The sequence below is a fragment of the Tenrec ecaudatus genome, chromosome 2, assembly GCF_050624435.1.
Source record: "Tenrec ecaudatus isolate mTenEca1 chromosome 2, mTenEca1.hap1, whole genome shotgun sequence".
In the NCBI taxonomy this organism is placed as follows: domain Eukaryota; kingdom Metazoa; phylum Chordata; class Mammalia; order Afrosoricida; family Tenrecidae; genus Tenrec; species Tenrec ecaudatus.
In genome coordinates, this window is record NC_134531.1 from 163555907 (window position 1) to 163574705 (window position 18799).

General features: G+C 44.8%; 1 protein-coding gene and 1 non-coding gene across 5 annotated transcripts in view; both read left to right on the forward strand.

The window, feature by feature from the left end:
* The window catches only part of GRIA1 (glutamate ionotropic receptor AMPA type subunit 1), a 379675-nt gene extending 367051 nt beyond the window's left edge, over window positions 1–12624 (forward strand). For all 4 annotated transcript variants that reach the window (XM_075543167.1, XM_075543168.1, XM_075543169.1 and 1 more), the window contains 2 exons: window positions 3621–3755; window positions 12421–12624. In XM_075543167.1, coding sequence (XP_075399282.1) covers window positions 3621–3755; window positions 12421–12624 — 339 coding nt within the window. The remainder of the gene's footprint in view (window positions 1–3620; window positions 3756–12420) is intronic.
* On the forward strand, window positions 9756–9889 carry LOC142442153 (small nucleolar RNA SNORA13). The gene has a single exon (XR_012783387.1). It is a non-coding gene; the product is annotated as a small nucleolar RNA SNORA13 (small nucleolar RNA).
* Window positions 12625–18799: the final 6175 nt, after the last annotated feature.

Sequence of the window (18799 nt, forward strand, 5' to 3'; positions counted from 1 at the left end):
TGGCCGCAGGTAGAGAAACACCTGCTCTTGAAATCTCAGACGTGGTCCAGGCGTATCAGTTCCAGCGGAAGGGACCAGAACTCTAGGAATGGCCATGGTTTCCAGAGCTTTTGTTGACTCTGAAGAAAGCCTCGGGGCTCTCTGCCAGACCCTGGTCCTGACCTCATGAAGACTCGAGCCAGGCCCAACACTTTGGGGAAGGGAGTCAATTCGGAGAGAGTTTGGGACGGACCCCAAATAAGGGAAGAAGAGAAAGAAATGTGATTTCTGTTCCTTCCACAGAAGGAGGTCGTGATCGAGACAACAAACAGATTCAAAAGAACAGATAAAGGGGGCGGGCGCTTCAGGGCTTCAGCACCATAGCAACAAGCCCATCAATTCAGAGACATGGGATTTTCTTTCATGTTCCTTTCACCTGTCAATCTTCTCTGGACTGTCATTCTCTTCCCCCCTCTTGGTGGGAGACAAGTTGTGACTTTCCCTCTCCCACCACCAAGCTGCCTGGCTTTTTGAAAGTACAGCTGCTATGGGATTGGAAGAGACTGGGTTCTTCCAGAGAAGTGCTCAAACTCCATAGACTGTGAAGTCTACGACTTGCCCATGGACTGTGAACACAACTATTTGTACACAAGTCCAAGAGGAAGCCCCTCTCTGATATGGAGACGCAGGGGAGTAATCAGCTCTGGTCCTCAGAAGGAACTTCTGTCTCCACCCCCAAGAGAGCCCCCCATGAGTCAAAACGAATCAGTAGCAGCAACTGAACAGAAGACCTGGGCCTCAGGGATCCTTAGAAAGAACAAAAAACCTGAAGAGCTAATGGAACACATAGGGAAAATCACAAATTCCTGCTTAATTGGAAGCTTCTCTACTGTCTGGACTAAGAAAACATCAACACCCAGTTCTCCTCCCCTACTCTAACAAATTTAGAGACTTCTGTTATAACTAATGTGCTTTCTGATGTGGATGCTGGTAGAGTCCAGGTACCACTGACTGCAGAGGGCGTTTCTGCTCCTGCTGCTACAGAACCACGTTGGCAGGGAGAAGAATCTAAGGCAGTAATTGTCCTGCAGGAGGTGGCAGTGACCTAATGCTCTTCGGCTGTCTGGGATGTGTGTCTCCCTGACCCCATCTCCACGCACCAGAGACCTTTGTCGGAAGGGCGGGTGCCCTTCACTTCCAGACATAATCCAAAACTCACTCACTAGATCCTCTTCATCCTATAGATACATGGCCTAGAGCCCCTACCTTCTTGTGACTGTTTTCCTTCCCAAGTATATCAGAAGACAAGAAAAACAGCTTCCTTCTAGAACCAAGGCAGCAGCTACCCTTGTAGGGTCGACTGGAGATAGCCATAGAAAAGACATGCACCCCACCCCCTTATCCTCAAAGAGAGTCCAAATGGATACCTGGAAAATAGCCATGAGCAAGAATGCAGACTTGGTGACCAGGGGGCTAAGGTGGACTTCCATCTACTGAAATACTGTTTGTGAGCTCACCACTGTGAGCTCCGTATCCCCACAGCTTGTGGTCCACCAGTTTTCCTCGATTTGGTTAACATCTGCTTCCTCTAAGCATTGCCATCAATCGTTCCATGCTAAGATGTAAGCTGTTAACAGTTACGGTGCCCCATCCCATCCCACCATGCCCAAGGTCCCGTAGAACAGGACAATAAATTCTGATAGCCGTAAGTCTTCCAAGGAGTCTAAACATTATTCTCCAGAGGCAGAATGCCAGGTTCCTAGAAAAGAAAGCAGGGAGACATTTTGAATATTCTGCAGAAAAATCATGCCAAGAGGGAATTCACTTGTTCAGCCAATTCTTAAAACAAGTGCCAAACTCATTTCTGCACATTTCCCTTATCGGGCTATAATACCAGAGCAAGAGAAATTCTGCCCCTCAGAGTAGTCATTTCAGTGGCTTCCAAAGCCGGGCTACGCCTTGCCAAGGGTAACCCATATTCAAAAGCCATCTGCTTCAGCAATATAGGAAGCCACACAGAGGATGTGCTCTAGATCATCCTACAGTTCTGCTGGCCAAGGTTATTTCTGGAGTGGGGAGGCATGCTCCTATTTGCCAGCTGCTGAACCCATGCTCAACCCAGCTGTCTCACATACAGTGCACCTGTAGAACTAGGGCACAGGTCAGTAGGAATCCTTTTTTAACACACCCACATTTGAACAGGGAGATGTCAGAGGTGTCCCCAGGGAAACACACGACACCTTGTGTGAAGCTTGCCTACATCCTCAACTGAAAACAGATGAGTGTAAAAGTCATGTCCTGCCCAATACCACCAACCAGCCAACCAACCATGTTCTACACCTGTGCCAGTGAGGTGTTTCATTTTATTCAATGCACTCCTGCCTTACCTGAGCAAACCATATAACCAAAGATGTTAAAACTACCATGACATCTGGGGATGATAAGCTTCTGAGATTTAAAGTTATACTCTTGCTTCAAACCTTGTGTAAAGCATCCAAGCAGGTCTCTCCCTCTCTCTGAGCCCTTAGCTCCTACCACGTTTTTGTTGTATCGTGTTCTTCCCACTTGTGAAGGTACTATACTATCCCTCCGCATTTTGGGCTCCCTGAGAGATGACAGAACTCAGGAATGGTCTCACCAGATTACAGCGTTTCTCAGGCTCCAGAGCATGAGCTCTCTCCACGTTTCTTGGGCACAAGTTCTTGTCCCCTAAGTCCTGGGAGCGAAGCACCCTGCTCCCTGCTTCTTTGCTCATCTGAAGTCAATGCAAAATCTTTCACTGCAGGCAATAGAGGCTTTTCCATTCAGCCACGTGGTCTGCCTCTAGTGTGTTGTACCAAGCATTTCAGGTCGAGAAATGACACCAATTAAGTATAATTATTAGAATTTAACAGAGCCATTTTTCTATTTCAGTGCCTTTTTCATTTTTACTATTTCAAGACCCCTAGTTTTCTTTCCCTTTTTTTTCTTCCTAAATTGGGACTCAGAGCAGTAAGTTAAAGATATATAGCAGTTGGCCTTTATTATACTGCTAATAACTGTCTTACTATGTTGAGAGAAAATGCATATGTAGAGGAAAGATCAGCTTAAGTACCAATGCTCAGAAAAAAATGTTCAGAGACATAAACAACAAGCTAACCCCGTGTGCTCACTCAGTGTGCTGCTAACTCAGTGTGCTGCTGAGTAACAATGGGAGGACAGAAACTGGGGTGTAAAGGAGGGACACGGTTTTCTGAAAGAATGGGGGTAAGGCCAAGAATGTTGTTGGTAGAGGCTACCCTATTTGTGGGGTGGGGTATCCCCTCTCTAGAAAAGGCATTGCAGAAAAGGGGAATCGTAGTTATTCAGTCACCCCAATCAGGGAAGTCTAAAGAAGTTTTATGTCTTTACACATGTATGTGTGAGTGCATGTGCACACACACAAATGAATCAGTATTTGCACACACACACACACACACACTTCCCCCCTTGGGGAATGGTTTTACACTTGAGGAAAGAGTGAAAAAACTTTGTACTTATTATGAATGTTTAAAGAGGGTTATGGGTTTGAGTGCATGTGTGTAAATATATTGTTGGATGGTCATTAGCCTCTGGACTCACTTTGCTCTTTCCCCCTCCCCCATCCCCTTCCCTCTTTGTAGGACAAGACGAGTGCTCTGAGCCTCAGCAATGTGGCGGGAGTATTCTACATCCTGATCGGAGGCCTTGGATTAGCCATGCTGGTTGCCTTAATCGAGTTCTGCTACAAATCCCGTAGTGAATCCAAGCGGATGAAGGTGGCATCGTCCTCCCAGGCCTTTTCCCTAACCTGTTCAGTGATGCAGCTGGGTCTCAGGGGTCCTTTTCTAGAGAGAGTGGGGAGTGCTAAGAGATTGAGGCCACCCTGAGGCAAGAGGGGGAACGCTGGGAGGAGAATCCTGACAGAGAGGAAGCTGAGAGAATGGAAGGGAGGGGCTATGTGTCCAAGGGGAGCAGGGGGCTCAAGGAAGCAACTGCATCCAACAGAGACCCAGTAAGATAGGGGCCAGGGGTTTGAGCAAACAGTCAGCAGCACGACTTGAGAGAATAGCAGTCCCCACAGAGATGGAGTGTCTCCCACATCACGTCCATAAAAGGGAAACACCCAAAATAAGAGGGGAGCTTTACCGCGTGCCCTGATTGGTGGATAGATCTCTCTCAGGTACCACGTCTTAAGGTGTGCATTCACAAAGAGGAGAGCAAGCAGATCCATCAGTGAGAGGAGCCAAAACACTCTGAATATAGCTAAAGGGGCCCGGAGAAGAGAGTTATGACGGCCGTGAGGGCTGTCTGTAAAACCATGGAGACTTCCCAGGGGAAATGAAAGCACACTGGTCAGATGGGCTTCCAAGGGACGACTGACTGAAAACAATGACCGGACATGTGTTAACCCTACGGCAAGATCTAGTTCTCTAACCGAGCTGCCTAAATCTAGGATGGACTAGCCGAAAGGACAGAGGCACCACATTCTTGGAGGTATGGACGGCGGAGCTGAATCACTCCAGGAAAGCATAGCGGTTAAAGGGATTCCCAAGGGAATTTGGATTGTGTCGCCTTAAACACACACACACACACCTGTAGCCATGAGTCAACTCCACCTCCTGGTGAACCCTTGTGGCTCAGTGTAGACCTGGACTCCTTGAGGTTGTCAACGGGGGATTTTTCAATAGTAACACTGAGTCCGTTCCCAGTCACAGTGACTCTAGGGAAAAACAGGACAGAACACCTTCCAGGCCAGCACCATCCTCAGAATTATTCTTATGTTTGATCCCCTTGTTGTAGCCACTGTATCCATCCATCTGCTTGGATCTTCCTCGTTTTTGCCCTCTACTTTACCACGCATGATGTCCTTTTAGTGTATAGCTAGGGTTTTCTTCCTGGGTGTCTCTAGGCAGATTTGCGACAGCAAGCTCTTAGTAACACCACTCACGTAGCCCTCATATTTCTTCTTTCAGTTTCATTAAGAATGTATTTATGGAGATGGTATCAATGTGAACAACACTAGGAGCAAGGCATCTTGGTGGGGGCAGAGAAATGAGAAACGCGGTCTGTGATATTTAGGAGATTAGCAAAAAATGGGTCCAGAAAAATTAATTAATGAGTCAACCTGTGGTCTAGGCAGAAAGACTTGTTTAAAGGAGAAAGAATCGTAGGAGAAAGAAAGGTATTTAGAGGAGAATGAAATTGGAGAAAGCTTCCCCAAAGACACAGGGGCTGAGAGTTGGATTTCAACCAAGAACAGGGGAGAGGCACATACGCCCTCTAGATGCCGGCAGTGGGAGTGTGGTTTCTCTACGTGATTCTCTTGGGTTGACCAGATAATGACTTGGTAGCAGGACTTTCTCTCCTCCCTTCCAACCGGCTGTCACTCTTCCGCTCAGTTAAGGTTACCATTGGATCAGGACTATCTCTAGTGTTCCCTGGGAGAAGATCACTCTGGGCATTTGCTCCCACTATTTGGAAACTCTCCATTCCACGTACAAGGAGAGGCGTGAGTGGTCTTTCTGGTACTCAGAATTTGTGCTTCATAGCACTCTCCTGCTACCTCCTCCCAGGCAATGTGCCCTCCGCAAGCACTCCATGCCCGCACACCCACCCCATGCGTCCCTATTATGTGGCTGTATGCAAACTTGTCCTCAGTGAAGACCATGCTCTTTCTGTATCATGTGCCAGAGGTCCCACGCTAAACCCTATGATACAACAACAAGGATCAATCAAGGTGGTGGCGTGGTGGTATTTGGCCAGGTCATCTAGGATGACCTCGGTCCTATCTTTGACTACCTCCTCACCACTAATTTCTCTTAGAACATGTGATTGAATCAAAGACATGGAATAGCAAACATGTGGGCCTCAGCCCTTCAGCCCAGGGCAGACTTCAAGAGAGCTTGACTGGGCACAACAAGGAGCCCCCAGTACCCATATAAAGGTTTCTTCACACAAACCAGGGCCCAGGACCAATCAGAGTTGCTCCTTCTCACTGCTTCCCCCAGAGACAGTGCAAAGCAGTGGTCAAGAGCACAGGCTCCAGAGACCACTGCCCCGCATCAATCTAGCCTATTGTTCTCATTGACAATGACACTATGCCATTTTTTATTTTATTTTTCTGTGAAACAGTAGAGGCAAAATACCTCTGATAAAATTGTTGTGAGGCTTATATGAGATAAGCGGGTATAAAGGGCCTAGCAGAATGCCAGGGCCATAGTAAACCCTTCATAAAGAATAACAACGTGGGTAATAATATCCCGCATTACCACTTACTTTAAAACCTTCCTTTGGCTTCCCCTCACTTACATGCGCTAAGTTTCGTGAGCTATATAGACCGTGAGTTCCATAAGGGAAGAAGCTGTGGCTGATTTTATTTTGTTTACTCCCTACCCACATGAACTAAGTCTTAGTGAAATGAATATGGAATTGCATCCCGAAAAGAGACTCTCTTAGAGGGTGAAATGAGCCACGGGAGAGAGTTGCTCTCGGGTTAAGAAAAGCCTACCATAAAAATGACCGAGCCTCGGAAGTGCATGAAACATCATTCGAGGTGGCTTTGGTCCATCTATCTGTGTAAAATCTGATGAGACCAGGCCCCCAGCCTTCCCGTCGGATTACCATGACTCCCAGTAATCGTAACCGCTGCCAGGCATTGGTAGCAAGATGGCTACAGACTGGAGCCCTATTGTCACTGGGGCAGTGCTGACTTTTACCACTAAAGTAGCAATATTCATTTTAAGACAAGAGCTCTTAGAAGAGACCACGGAGTCACGACGTGACCTCTTGGAGATGTTCTTACCCTTCCTTTACAATAAAGGAAAGTTAAATTTAATGACCTTAAGTATCTCAGACACCAAAATCATAGTCTCTTGGAAGCATTCATTCAAAGTCTTCCATCACAGTCTTCTGTGATTAATTCCACTTGACATGACTTCTGCCCAACTCATTGAGGCTCCTAATAGAATTCTTAATCTCTAAACTGCAGAATAGATACACACTCGCACTCCCACTGCCTTTATAGATGAACCCATCCCTCAGTTTCTAAAACTTCATCAAATCCCCACTCATCCAAGGAGACAAGTGGAAGCTATCCCACATGCCTCTCAGATTTCCATTTATGCGGCTCTAGTTATCTTTCTGTTTTGCATTATTCAGAGGCAGTTAGCTCTAGAGGTCCAGGCTCCAAAGTCACACAGAAGTCTGTAGTGATGTGATGAGAGCCTTCAAGGAAAACGTCCCCTCTGATCTCTTTCTTTGTAACAGTAACTGGCGACCCTTGAGGCCCAGAGCCCCTACAATGGTTTAAGTCCAGCCTTTGCAGGATTCAAAACAATAATACTGTTCACAGAACCCTTTCTCACACTACATGGATGAAAGTAGGAAGAGAGGCGCACAGGACATAGAGTGATGGGAAGAAGGAAATAACTTTTTTTTTTTTTAGCAATTCTCATGTTCAAAAGTCTCTAATACACATTTTCATTAGCCCTATATTGTGGTGTTCTCATAGTCTTACAGATGAAGAAATGTGGCTTGAAGGAATCAAAGCATCTTGCCCAATATTGCACAACTTTGAAGCTAAGGAACAGAAGCTAGTCCTCAGACTTGGCCTTCACTAAGTCCATGGTATTAGCCAAAGTGCTTCTCCTAAACTTCTTTTCCCTGAGCCGGTCACACAAAAATGAACACTTCCACTAACTCGTTACAAGTCCTAGAGACCCTGTAGAGGGATTCCAAGTCTGCACATCGTTATGGAAGCAGACAACCTCCCCTTCCTCCACAGAGAAACTACTAGGTTTGAACCACTGACATTGTGGTTAGAAACCAAAGGTGTAACCCACCAGGGCTTAAGTGCCAACCACACAGCAACAGATGATTTTGGGCACCTAACTATGTATCCCTTCAAGTCTGACACCTGAGCGGTTCTCAACGATAACGAGGGGCAGAAAGCCCTTAGATATTCCTAGTCTAGCGGTAGAGGTTGTCTGAGGCATACACTGCTAGCTGTATCTTGTTGGTTTTCTTTCCCCTTTGGAGTGGTACATTAGCAGGGCAGATAGTAGGTGTCACAGTGATGGTGGGAAGGACTACAGTAGCCATTCATTCCACAAAGACACACTAAGCACCACTGGGGGCTAGGCATCCTTTGGCTCTGGGGACACAAAGAGTTTTTATTCTCAGGAAACTTAGCATTTGATGGGAAGATCAAAAGTACTCAACATGCTCAATGAGTGGTGTGAGTGGTACTGCCGAGCCCAGGGCAGAGGGCCGCTCCTGATCAGGGCGCAGGTATGTGTTTGGGGGTGGGGGACAGGTAGTGGGAGTAGCTTCCGTGAGATATTAGATATTTAATAGGCTTGAAGCCTGGAGAGGAATTAACCAGTGGTTACGATTTGCTAGCAGAGGATCTACAAGTGTTTGAGACACAAACACTATAACACTTGCTCTGAGATGGAGAAGACCGGAGAGCCTGAGATGCAGAAAGACTGAAAGAGGTAGACTATGAGCATCATGGGGTGAGAGCAGGACTTCAGGCAGACCTTACCAACTGAGTATGAATCAAACTGCCATATTCTATGAGAAATATGTACCCTAAGACATATTCTACATTGAAGAAAAGCTCCAGTTTCCTGGGAACTGGAATCCTTAGCTGATGTTTAAGGAGCAAGGAGCTCTATTATACACCTCCCTATTCCCAAAGGGAAACAGTCGCCAGCCCCTTCCACCCCCAGGAGGCCCGCTGCCCTTTCATAATTATAAGTGGCTGTGAGGACATGGCTGTATTTAAGCAACAGGGATTGAAGCCTTGCATATTTCCCTGGAATTAGCGAGCATCTGAGAGACTTGGTAACACAGAGGGGAGCCTCCTCCACAGCAGGTGGTCAGCAGTTTGGCTCTCAGTGCATGTACAAGGATGAGGTCGTTACTGGGGTTTGAGATTTTGTTCATTTTATCCGGGTGTGCTGTGACAAGCAGAGGATGGGCAGATAGGTTTGGGTTTTGGTTTTTCAGAAGGGCTAGTAATTGAAAAGTTAGAATGTGATCATTATTGGAGAAATGCATCTCCAAGGACCCAATTTTTGGTTGGATGTTGCATCTCCAGCCTACCCCTAATCTGCATATCCACTTTGGAAATAACAATACCAAGACAAGAATGAACTCTAAAATGACCGGTCTGTCAAGAGTGGATGATGGGAAACTCCTTCTGAAAGGCAAGGGGAGGGATGACATCACCTTAAGCATCATAGCCACAGGACTCGTACTACTTTGCCACCAGGTTACATGGGCCTGTTCTCTTAAGCAAGTCCGTTGTAAGTCCTCGGATTCTCTGTGAAGGAAACTGGGTTAGCGTTTTCCGGCCTCGCTTCTGTATTAGAATCACCTGTCAGGTCCACAGCTCAAAGAAATCACTATCTCGGAGGCAGAACCCAGGCCTCAGCATTTCACTCTCCACACACCCCGGGTGATTCCAGCACACGACCAAGATGGAGAGCCAAGTGAAGCACAGTAAAACTTGCAAAAGCCAGGTAGAAATCAGAAATCTGACCAAAGACCCGAACTAATATTTTCCACAACAATGAGTGATGGAAATGTGGGAAGGCTGTGCTGGGTCAAACGTTGAAAACATGTCAGACCTAGACAAACAAGGCAGTCAGTATCCTTGGGCTGGGCTCTCATAGGTTTCTTGGAGTCGTCTTTCAGCATAACTTCCCATTCCAAACTTTTGACAATTCATCTCTTTTCCTGAGGTTCCCTACAAGGAAAAGGAAGGAGCAGACCTTTATGTTGCCCCTAAACTTTTGGAAAGTAGTGAATGGGGTGTCAAAAAAAGTGTGAATTAAACATTTTGCAATCATTTCTTGCCCTTGAATTTTGTGTCTCTGGTGTAGACACTGCTTAAGTAGCTGTTTAATAAAACATTATGAGGAAGTGAGCCAGTAAGCAGTTAATACTTATGATCAATAGGGCTATGGAGTCTGTGACCTCAGAAAGGCACTCAGCATCCCTGAAAGCCAATTCTAATGACATGGCTTCGAAGAATTTTAGTTAACATTCCCAGCTAAGTTATCTCAGACTCTGGGAAGTGCCTATGTTGATTCTACCACCCATCTTCTCCTTTACGACAAATTCATCAAATACCAGCAACTTCTATGGCATATGATAGAAATGTGAGACACTCAAGGTGGTCTGTGTGAATTTTCACTTTTTTTCCCATTAGAACAATGTAGCAGGGGGGAGGGGGTTCATAGAGGATAGACATTTTAAGCTAATCTGTAGACATTCTAAAACTTCTCACCTCCTACCAAAAAAAAAAAAAAAAAACGTTGTGATGAGAATGAGTAACCCTTAATTTCTCATGTGGTCATATTCACATGCTCTCTGGATAGCATCACATAGAGGTATTTATTTTACTTTGGACTTAACAGAATATAGTCCGTGTCTTGCATTCTCTTCAGTAGAAGGCAAGCAAGACCGATTTTTGAGAAATCAAGTCTGTAACTCTGAGAAGGAGACAGGACAATGTAGGTGGAGGATCACATGGGGCATAGCTGTCTGATTCACGGATTTTAAATTGAAATAAAATTTGAAAACACTGTCAGCATTGGGAGTAAGAAGGTACTCCCAGAAAATTATAGCTGAAATAGCAAAAACTTGGTCAAAGCTACCCTGCTCTTTGTCTGTCTGGCCACATCAAGTTTACTGACTCCTCGGCTCTCTAGAATCACTGCATTATGAAGGGGAAAAGTGATATGCTTTTTAAGAAGAGTTTTAGATGGTCGTTTTTTCTTAGATCAGTTTCAAGAATATTTATTAAGCATCTATTTGTAGGCTAGTTACCCTGGGAAACAGTGCTTGCCTTTATCTAAAAGATAAAACTTGGATACTAAAGCAGGACCTTTCCACAAGAGGGATATTGATGCGTGGGGAACAGTAGGAACGAGGAGCCAGCATTTGCAGTAAGTGGGTATAGTCTAGAAAGGCTTCCGAAAGGAGGAGGTGAGAACACAGTGAGCCTTACGGGCTGGGTAGGGAGGTGTTGGAGAAAGAAACCTTCCAACCTGTAGGTAATTCTCGCCGCTGTGTGGCTCCTCATCAAGAAACAGGTTGCTTGAGTCCGTCTACATCAAACCTCAAATCAAAACTCCTGAGATTGTTTCTTCAGGGAACGTTATTGGTGAATAAGAACAGAAGTGATAGAGTTTCTTTCTCCAAAGGTGCTCTGAACAGACCTTCCCTCTTGTCTAATAAGATATGGCTCTGATTCCAGTTTGTAGTCTTAAACATTCCACTTAAACGCATCTGAAGCCATAGTGTCCTTTTGAAGTCCTTGTCTGCCCTAGAAGTCCAACAGGCTACCAATTGCGATCATGGCAACCCTATAGAACAAGGAGAACTGGTTCTGTGGGCTTCTGAAACTTTAACTCTTTATGGGAGTAGAAAGCCTCGTCTGCTTCCTGAGGAGTGCCTGGTGGTTTGGAAATGCTAACCTTGAACTTAGCATAACCACTCTTCATAAGGTCGCTGTGAGTCAGAAGTGCCCCCCTGGCAGCGAGGGTGAGTTTGGTTGAGGGATGGTAATCTTAGTAGTACTGGTGTGAGGTGTCGGCCTAGAAGGGAAGATTAGATAGCGTATGTCCCTCCCCAGTCACATTTGTATCTTTCACTATTCAAAGGAGTCTTGCATTTCCTCAGCATATTCTACTAGAGCTAAAATCGCATTTTTCCTGAAGTAAACCTTTTTTTTTAATTTAACCCTATGGCAATATAACCTCATTTTTAAAAAGTCAAAACATTTTCATATCGCATCATTAAATCTTACAGGTGCACAGACCATGGTATTTTAGAGAAGTGGCCATTTAGAAACGTTGAAAGAGATAAGGGAGTCCCTGGCTAGTACAGAAAGTTAAGCACTTGACGACTAAGCAAAAGGTTAGTTGTTAAATTTAGCCAGAAATTCCTGGGAAGAAAGGCCGGTGATCTACTTCAGGAAGGTCACAGCTATGGGCAGCCCTCTAGACTGAAGTTCTCCTCTAACGCACATGGCATGACCAGAAGCCAAAATGGACTCAACTCTGGTAACCGGTTTGTTTGGGGGTTGACGCTACAAAAACGAGGAGAAATGTGTCGGATGTCACTACTGTGAAATTGTTCCACCTTTAGACGTGGCAGAAAGTAAGGACCAGAAAAGATCTCAGAGATCCCTCACTCCAGCACGCCCCTATAGAGAGAGAGAACCCGAGACCCAGAGATGGAATCAGATCCGGTCAGAGTCACAAGACAGTGTCATAGGCTCCTGGGGAGTCAAGGTGAATATTCCAGGTTAGGAAAGGAGTTGGATGGAGAGGCTAGTTGGGTTGGAATGTTAGGCCCGGTTTTGACCCCCGCTCTTTGCCAGTTCTTACTAAGGACCCGGGGAGAACCCCCGGTCCTCCTGAGAAGGGTTTCTGCTTGATCCCACAGCAGTCCATCAACGAAGCCATACGGACATCGACCCTCCCCCGGAACAGCGGGGCAGGCGCCAGCGGCAGCGGCAGCGGCGGCGAGAACGGCCGGGTGGTCAGCCACGACTTCCCCAAGTCCATGCAATCGATTCCCTGCATGAGCCACAGTTCAGGGATGCCCTTAGGCGCCACGGGATTATAACTGGAGCAGACGGACAGACGGATACCCCTTGGGGAGCAGGTTCAGGCTGCTCCGCCCAGTCCCAAACCCTTCAGTGCCCAAAACAACAACAAAATGAAGTTCAACCGCCACCGACCACCACGACCACAAGGACGACAAGTCAACCGGCTTTCCAGAAGAATTAAAAACAAAACCGTTTTGCTGTCCCTTTTCCTTTGATGTTCACTCACCTTTTTTTTTGTTGTTGTTGTTTTGGTTTGTTTGCTAAGCAAGGGTGGTAGATAGCACTGTGTACTGCAATCAGGAGACAGTAGCCTTGTCGAAGAAGTCTGCAACACTACTGAGGAAACTGTATCATGTTTGATTAACTCGGCTGTTAATGTGTCTTAATGTGCAATATTCTTGTGCTTACTAATATCCATGGTTTGCGGGTTCTGTTAGGCCCTTCTTTTCCACTCCTTACTCTCTCTCAACCCTCTACCCATACCTCCTCCGTTTTCAGGTGTGGGAATCAAGATTCCTTCCACCTCACAAGCAAGCAAAAGGGAAAAAAAAAAACCGCAACCTTGAAACTAATCTGCCTTGAGGGCTCTCCAATTTACCCTCTACTTCTTAGCCCCAGGCCGTGGATGGAACTAGATGTTGTTGTTAGAAGATTGGGGTGCCATCCCCTAAACACTGCTGAGGAGAGACTGCTATTCAAAGCAGCCCAGAAGGAGGTTCGGGAAGGGCAAACAGGCAATCAAAGGTGGACTTCTGAAGTTACTGCTGGTCGCTCAGAAAACCTTCCTTTCATGTGTTTAGAGACTCCCAAGGGTCTTTGATGGAACTGTATGGTCCTTCAGTGTCAAAGTCAAGTTGTGTCAACACACAACCTGAGTACTGTGTCCTTCTGAGATGCTCAGGCCCAAAGGCAACTGGTGGCTGAAAAGCCTTTTGCTTCCTGGACCAAGTGGAGCCTTGAGATCCACTAAAAGCCGGGAAGGCATCACCCACAATTCGTGTTTTTCCTTTGCGTAACATCTATGCGGGGAACCCTGTTGTGCAGTAGACTCTCTTACTCGGCAGAACCTCCCACGTGGGGGAATTGCTGTGCTAAGTGCAAAAGGAAGGTGATGAAACCATGTTGGAAGAGGAAGCCTCATCAAAGCCCACAAGCAACAGAGCCTTCCATTTTGTGCCCTGTCCTGCATTTGAGAGATCACATTGGAAGCTGAGTGTTTTGCTAACACACAACTTGGAGGTTTTTTAATGTCAAATTAAAGTGTTAATTTAGCATGTGGCCAGATAACAATCTAGCACCAAAAGCAGGATTATTCGAAAGCAAACAGGGATATGGATTAATAATGACATTGGGGGACCTTAAGATTTCCAAGCCTGACTTCTACCCCAAGAAGGCTGATCTTCAACCTGACTAAACTTTGTATTCTAATGACCAGAATCAATACTCCTAAAATAGTGTATAAAGCTGAACAAAAATAAGACTGGAAACGTGACAGGGTTCATGGAGAGAAAATTAGGCTGACTGCAACTTCGTTTGGGGAGGCTGTTTGGAGTGCCTGGTACACAGCTTTCTTGGAGATTCCAACGCTCATTCTTGGTGCAATTGGCTTCCAGTTCCCCAGCAGTCATTCCCCTAGGTGCATGAGTCAGTGTGTGCCCTGTGTCATTAGCTTTGATTGATAACCACATCTGGCTGTTCTCTGACCCCCTACTGCTAACCAGACTTCTCTGCTAGGGGTTATCATTGGAAATTGGCAAGCTAAAGGTTTTGGAACCTACCTAGGTGCAGCATGATTGGCTTCATCTCTGGATTCTCTCAGTGGGACCCCACCATTCTGTGTCTTCCTCATTCTCCTTCCACCAGTCACAGCAAAGAACCATCCCCAAATCAAACTCTTCCCGCTGTTCAACGCAACTGTTGTTATTCAGTCTCTCGTATCAGTGTGGGCATGATACATAAACCAGAACCTTCCAGATGGATTTTCGCTTTCACTACAGCCAGCTGATGCCCCCATTCCCACTCCTGCTCTTGCACCAGTAACCGAGTTTTCTCAGTCCTTAGCCTCCCGCTGCAGAATCGGACATGCCCCAGCAGTAGAGAGTCTGTGTTCTGTAGGAGTTGGAAATAACTGTCTACTATCAATATGCTCCAGAGATCTTTTGCCGTAAGCCTGGGAAGATGCCTCTCCAGCCACTGAGCCTGCCAGTGATGTGATCTGACAGAGAGAGCCTGCCTTTGCTAAAAACGAGGGACCATGCTATGTGAGGGTCTAAGACTCCAGTAGAAGATGCTTTTCATCAATTAAGGGGTGAAAGGGAAAATGAACGCAAGAAAAAAAGTTAACTGTATTATGTATTTTTACTACACTTTTCTTAAAAATAGAGCAATGGGGAAATTCTGAAAGAGATTGACATTTTTCTCAACAGGAATCCATACTTAACAGTTCTGGCTTTCATTAAATTTTGCTCTTTGGTACCTGGGCCTTTTATTTAACATCTATATTTGTTTTAACTATCTTGGAAGATATGTGAAAGGATTTTTGCTTGATCAAACATTCAATATATTTTGGTTCCTGTTTTTATTTCCATTAGGAATTTGGGGGGAGGAGGGGTTGGTTGTTGGGTTTTGGGGGGTTGTTTTTGTTTTGTTTTGTATTTACATAAAATGAAAATATCACCGAGAATTAAATCACTGTGGATCCATAACCTACTTTTCATTTTTGTCCATTCCATTTTTGTGCCATTTCTGGAGCTTGGGCTCAAGAAATTATTAGCCCTATTTCTGAGCCTGAATCCAGTAGGTTTTTAATGTCGACCACTGTCTCACTGACAATCCACCTTCAAAAAAGCCCCTTGGGCTGAATTCGAACACTGTGAGTGATTCATCTCCATCGCAGAGGGAACAAAAGACAAAGGATGATATTGGGTACCCCAAGGACACTGTTCTCATCATGTGGGGAGCAAGCTTTGACTTGCAGCTGTCACAGATTCCAGAAGAGCTGGGTAGCTCACAGGGAAGAATGTCTCTCAGAAATTCCCTAACTGGAATCCCAGGGGATCTATGTTGTGGACAGTCATAGCCAGAACCAAACCTAGGTCAGACAAATAAGTAGGCAACTTTAGTCCTCCGAATGTACCACCCTATTCTTGCCTAAGAGCTTTTTTCCCCTCAAGCAAGATAGACTTTCCATGAAGGATCTGACACTTGCTGACATTTGGATGCTTTGATTAAGGAGAGCTTCAAGTGTTCCCTATGCCAAGGAGTTTTATATTTTAATAGGGGAGAGAGGTGCAAAATTAATGAATAAACTCTAACACCAGTGTATCAGGCAGCCATTATCATGCTAGAGAAGTCCTGGGAGAAGGGAAATAAACCAGCAGGCTTACATGATGCCCTAGGCATAGTTCTCACAGGTAGTTCCCTATAGAAATTCACTCCCAGCCTTAAAAAGCTCTGGTGAGTGGTTTATACCCAAGCAGTGGCTTCATGGGAGAAAGGCCTGGCAATCTGCTCCTATAGACATTACAGCCTACAAAATCCTATAGGGCAAATCTACCCCATTACACAGAGTCACTGTGAGTCAAGATCAGCAGGATGGCACCCAAGAACAACAAAGCCTCTAGGGGTCTCTTGGTGGAGAAGCACTTTACACCAGGTTGCATTTAGAGAGAAAGAATTAACCAAAGATGAACAACAATGATGATGCCCTGGAGATGATTCCAACTCATAGTAACGCTCTTTGGAGTTGTCAAGACTAATCTTTTCATGAGCGGCCTACCTCACCTTTATCCTACTAGGAAGCTGGTAGGTTTGAACTGACCTTGTGCTTAGCAGCCCCATGCCTAGCCCACAGCACCACCGGGGGTCTACTCCATCCTATACGATATCTGTGAGTCAGAATCAACTCTATAACAATGACTTTGTTGTTCTTATCATTTTTAATGATCAAAGAAGCCTCATGATAGAGTTAGTCTGACCCTGGAATTGGGACAAGCCCCTGTCCAGAATTGCCAAAGGTGTAAAAGTTGAAATATATATCCTCTCATTTTGTTTGCATTCAGATTCCAAGAATTCACAGTATTAACTAGATGTCACCAGTGGGGTGTGGCAGAGGTTGAAGAAGTCAAAGTCAGCTGATGCTTTTTCTTAAATCATGCATAGCCTGATTCGGGTTATGTAGCCAACAGTAATACTCTAACAGTCAGGGAAGTCTTACAGAAGTGGATATGGACGCCTTTCACTGTACAAATGTCAAAAATCTACTGAATGTATCCTGATTGTGGTTGTGCTTGGGCTGCTAATAACAAGGTCAGCAGTTAAAAACAACCAGCCAGCTAGCTCCTGGGAGAAAGACCAGGCTTTCTACACCCATCACGAGTTACAATCCTGGAAACTCACAGGGGCAATTCTACCCTGACCTGTAGGGTCATAAGCCAGAATTGACTCAATGGCAGTGAATTTAAGAGCTACTATGGTAAGTTCTTTCCATACCAAATGCTAATGTGCTCTGTAGGGTAGGGAAATGTCTTTGGGAGTCCATTCTTAGCCTTTTGTAGTTAAAAACTGAAATTCTTGTAGAAGCTCCTTTCTCGACATAGGTAGAGAAGCAGGTGCTTCAGGAGAAAAGCCAGTGAAGTGATATTGTTGTTGCAAGGTATCTTCAAGTTGGTTCTCACTCATAGCAACCCTAGGTGAAGCAGCCCCATGGTATCCTCACAGTCATTTTTATGTTCAAGCCCATTCTTGCAGCTACTAAATCAATCCATTTCATTAAGAGTCTCCCTCTTTTCTTGCAAACATCTCCATAGACCAACATGACATCTTTCTCTGAGGCCCGGCCTCTCCTGATAACATGTACAAAGTATCTGAGACAAAGTCTCCCCTTCCTGATTTCTAAGACGCATCTGGCTGTACTCCTTCCAAAGTAGATTTGATCATGTTCTGGCAAATGATGGTACTTTCAATATGCTTCGTCAATGCCATCATTCAAATGCATCAATGGATTTCCAGTTGTTCTTACTCATTGTCCAGGTTTTACATATATATGAGGCAATTGAAAATACTATGGCATGGGTCAGGTATACCTTAGTCTTTGAAGCGATATTTTTGCTCTTTAACACTTTACTGAGGTCTTTTGCAGCAGGTTTGTCCAATGTAAGCCATCATTTGACTGCTGCTTGTATAGCCATTGATTGTCAAGCCTCGTAAAATGAAATCCTTGACAACTTCAACATTGCTTATTAGTACAATGGTGAGGGGTTCTGTTTTCTTTACATTGAAATGTAATCTCTACTGAAGGCTTTGTTTTATACTATAGTCTTTAATCTTCATCAGTAAATGCTTCAAGCACTCTTTATTTTCAGCAAGCAAGGTTGTGTTATCTGGTTGTTTGTAAGTCTTTCTCCGGACTTGATGTTGTGTTATTCTTCATGTAGTCCAGGTTCTTAGATTAGTTGCTCATCAATATAGATTGCATAGTCTACCCCTTACATTCTTTGACAAGAAAATGAACTACTATGTGCCTTATTTTACCCATCAAAGAAATCGGCACATCTGGTTTCAAAATAGTCAGTATTCTCAATCTTGACTTCACATTAGAATCAGATAAGGAACTTAAAAAAAAATTACCAGGACCGAAGTGCCATTGCCAGAGATGTTGATTTAGTCAGTCTGAGATGGAGCACAGACATAATTATATTTTTTATAATTATTGTTTTCTTATTAACTCCCAAGGGATAAGAACACACAACCAAGGCTGAGAACTATTACAACCCTGGAATCAGAGGAAATGTTTATGAAAATGTCTTTGAAAATGAAAAAGCACTGTATTAGGGGAAGTGTCGGTGGCTAGCCTGATATCAGAGATGTTAGTGTTTCTACTAATAATTTATATAAATGAATGCGATGTTATCTAGTCCTTATTTTATCCAATTATATGTTGTCTGCTAGCCCAAAGACTAGAGGCTTGTTGAACCAACTCCATAACACTGTGAAAATAAGCCTGGCAGTCCATTTCTGTCACAATTACAACCCCAAAAGCCTGAGAGCATAGTCAACTCTATCACACACATGACAGCTATGACTGCCATGAGTCGAAATCAACTCAATGGCATCCAACAACATAAATAAGTCACTTTGAAACTGTAAAGAACAAATGGCTGGCAAAATCCACGTAGCAAGTTCCTGGTAAAA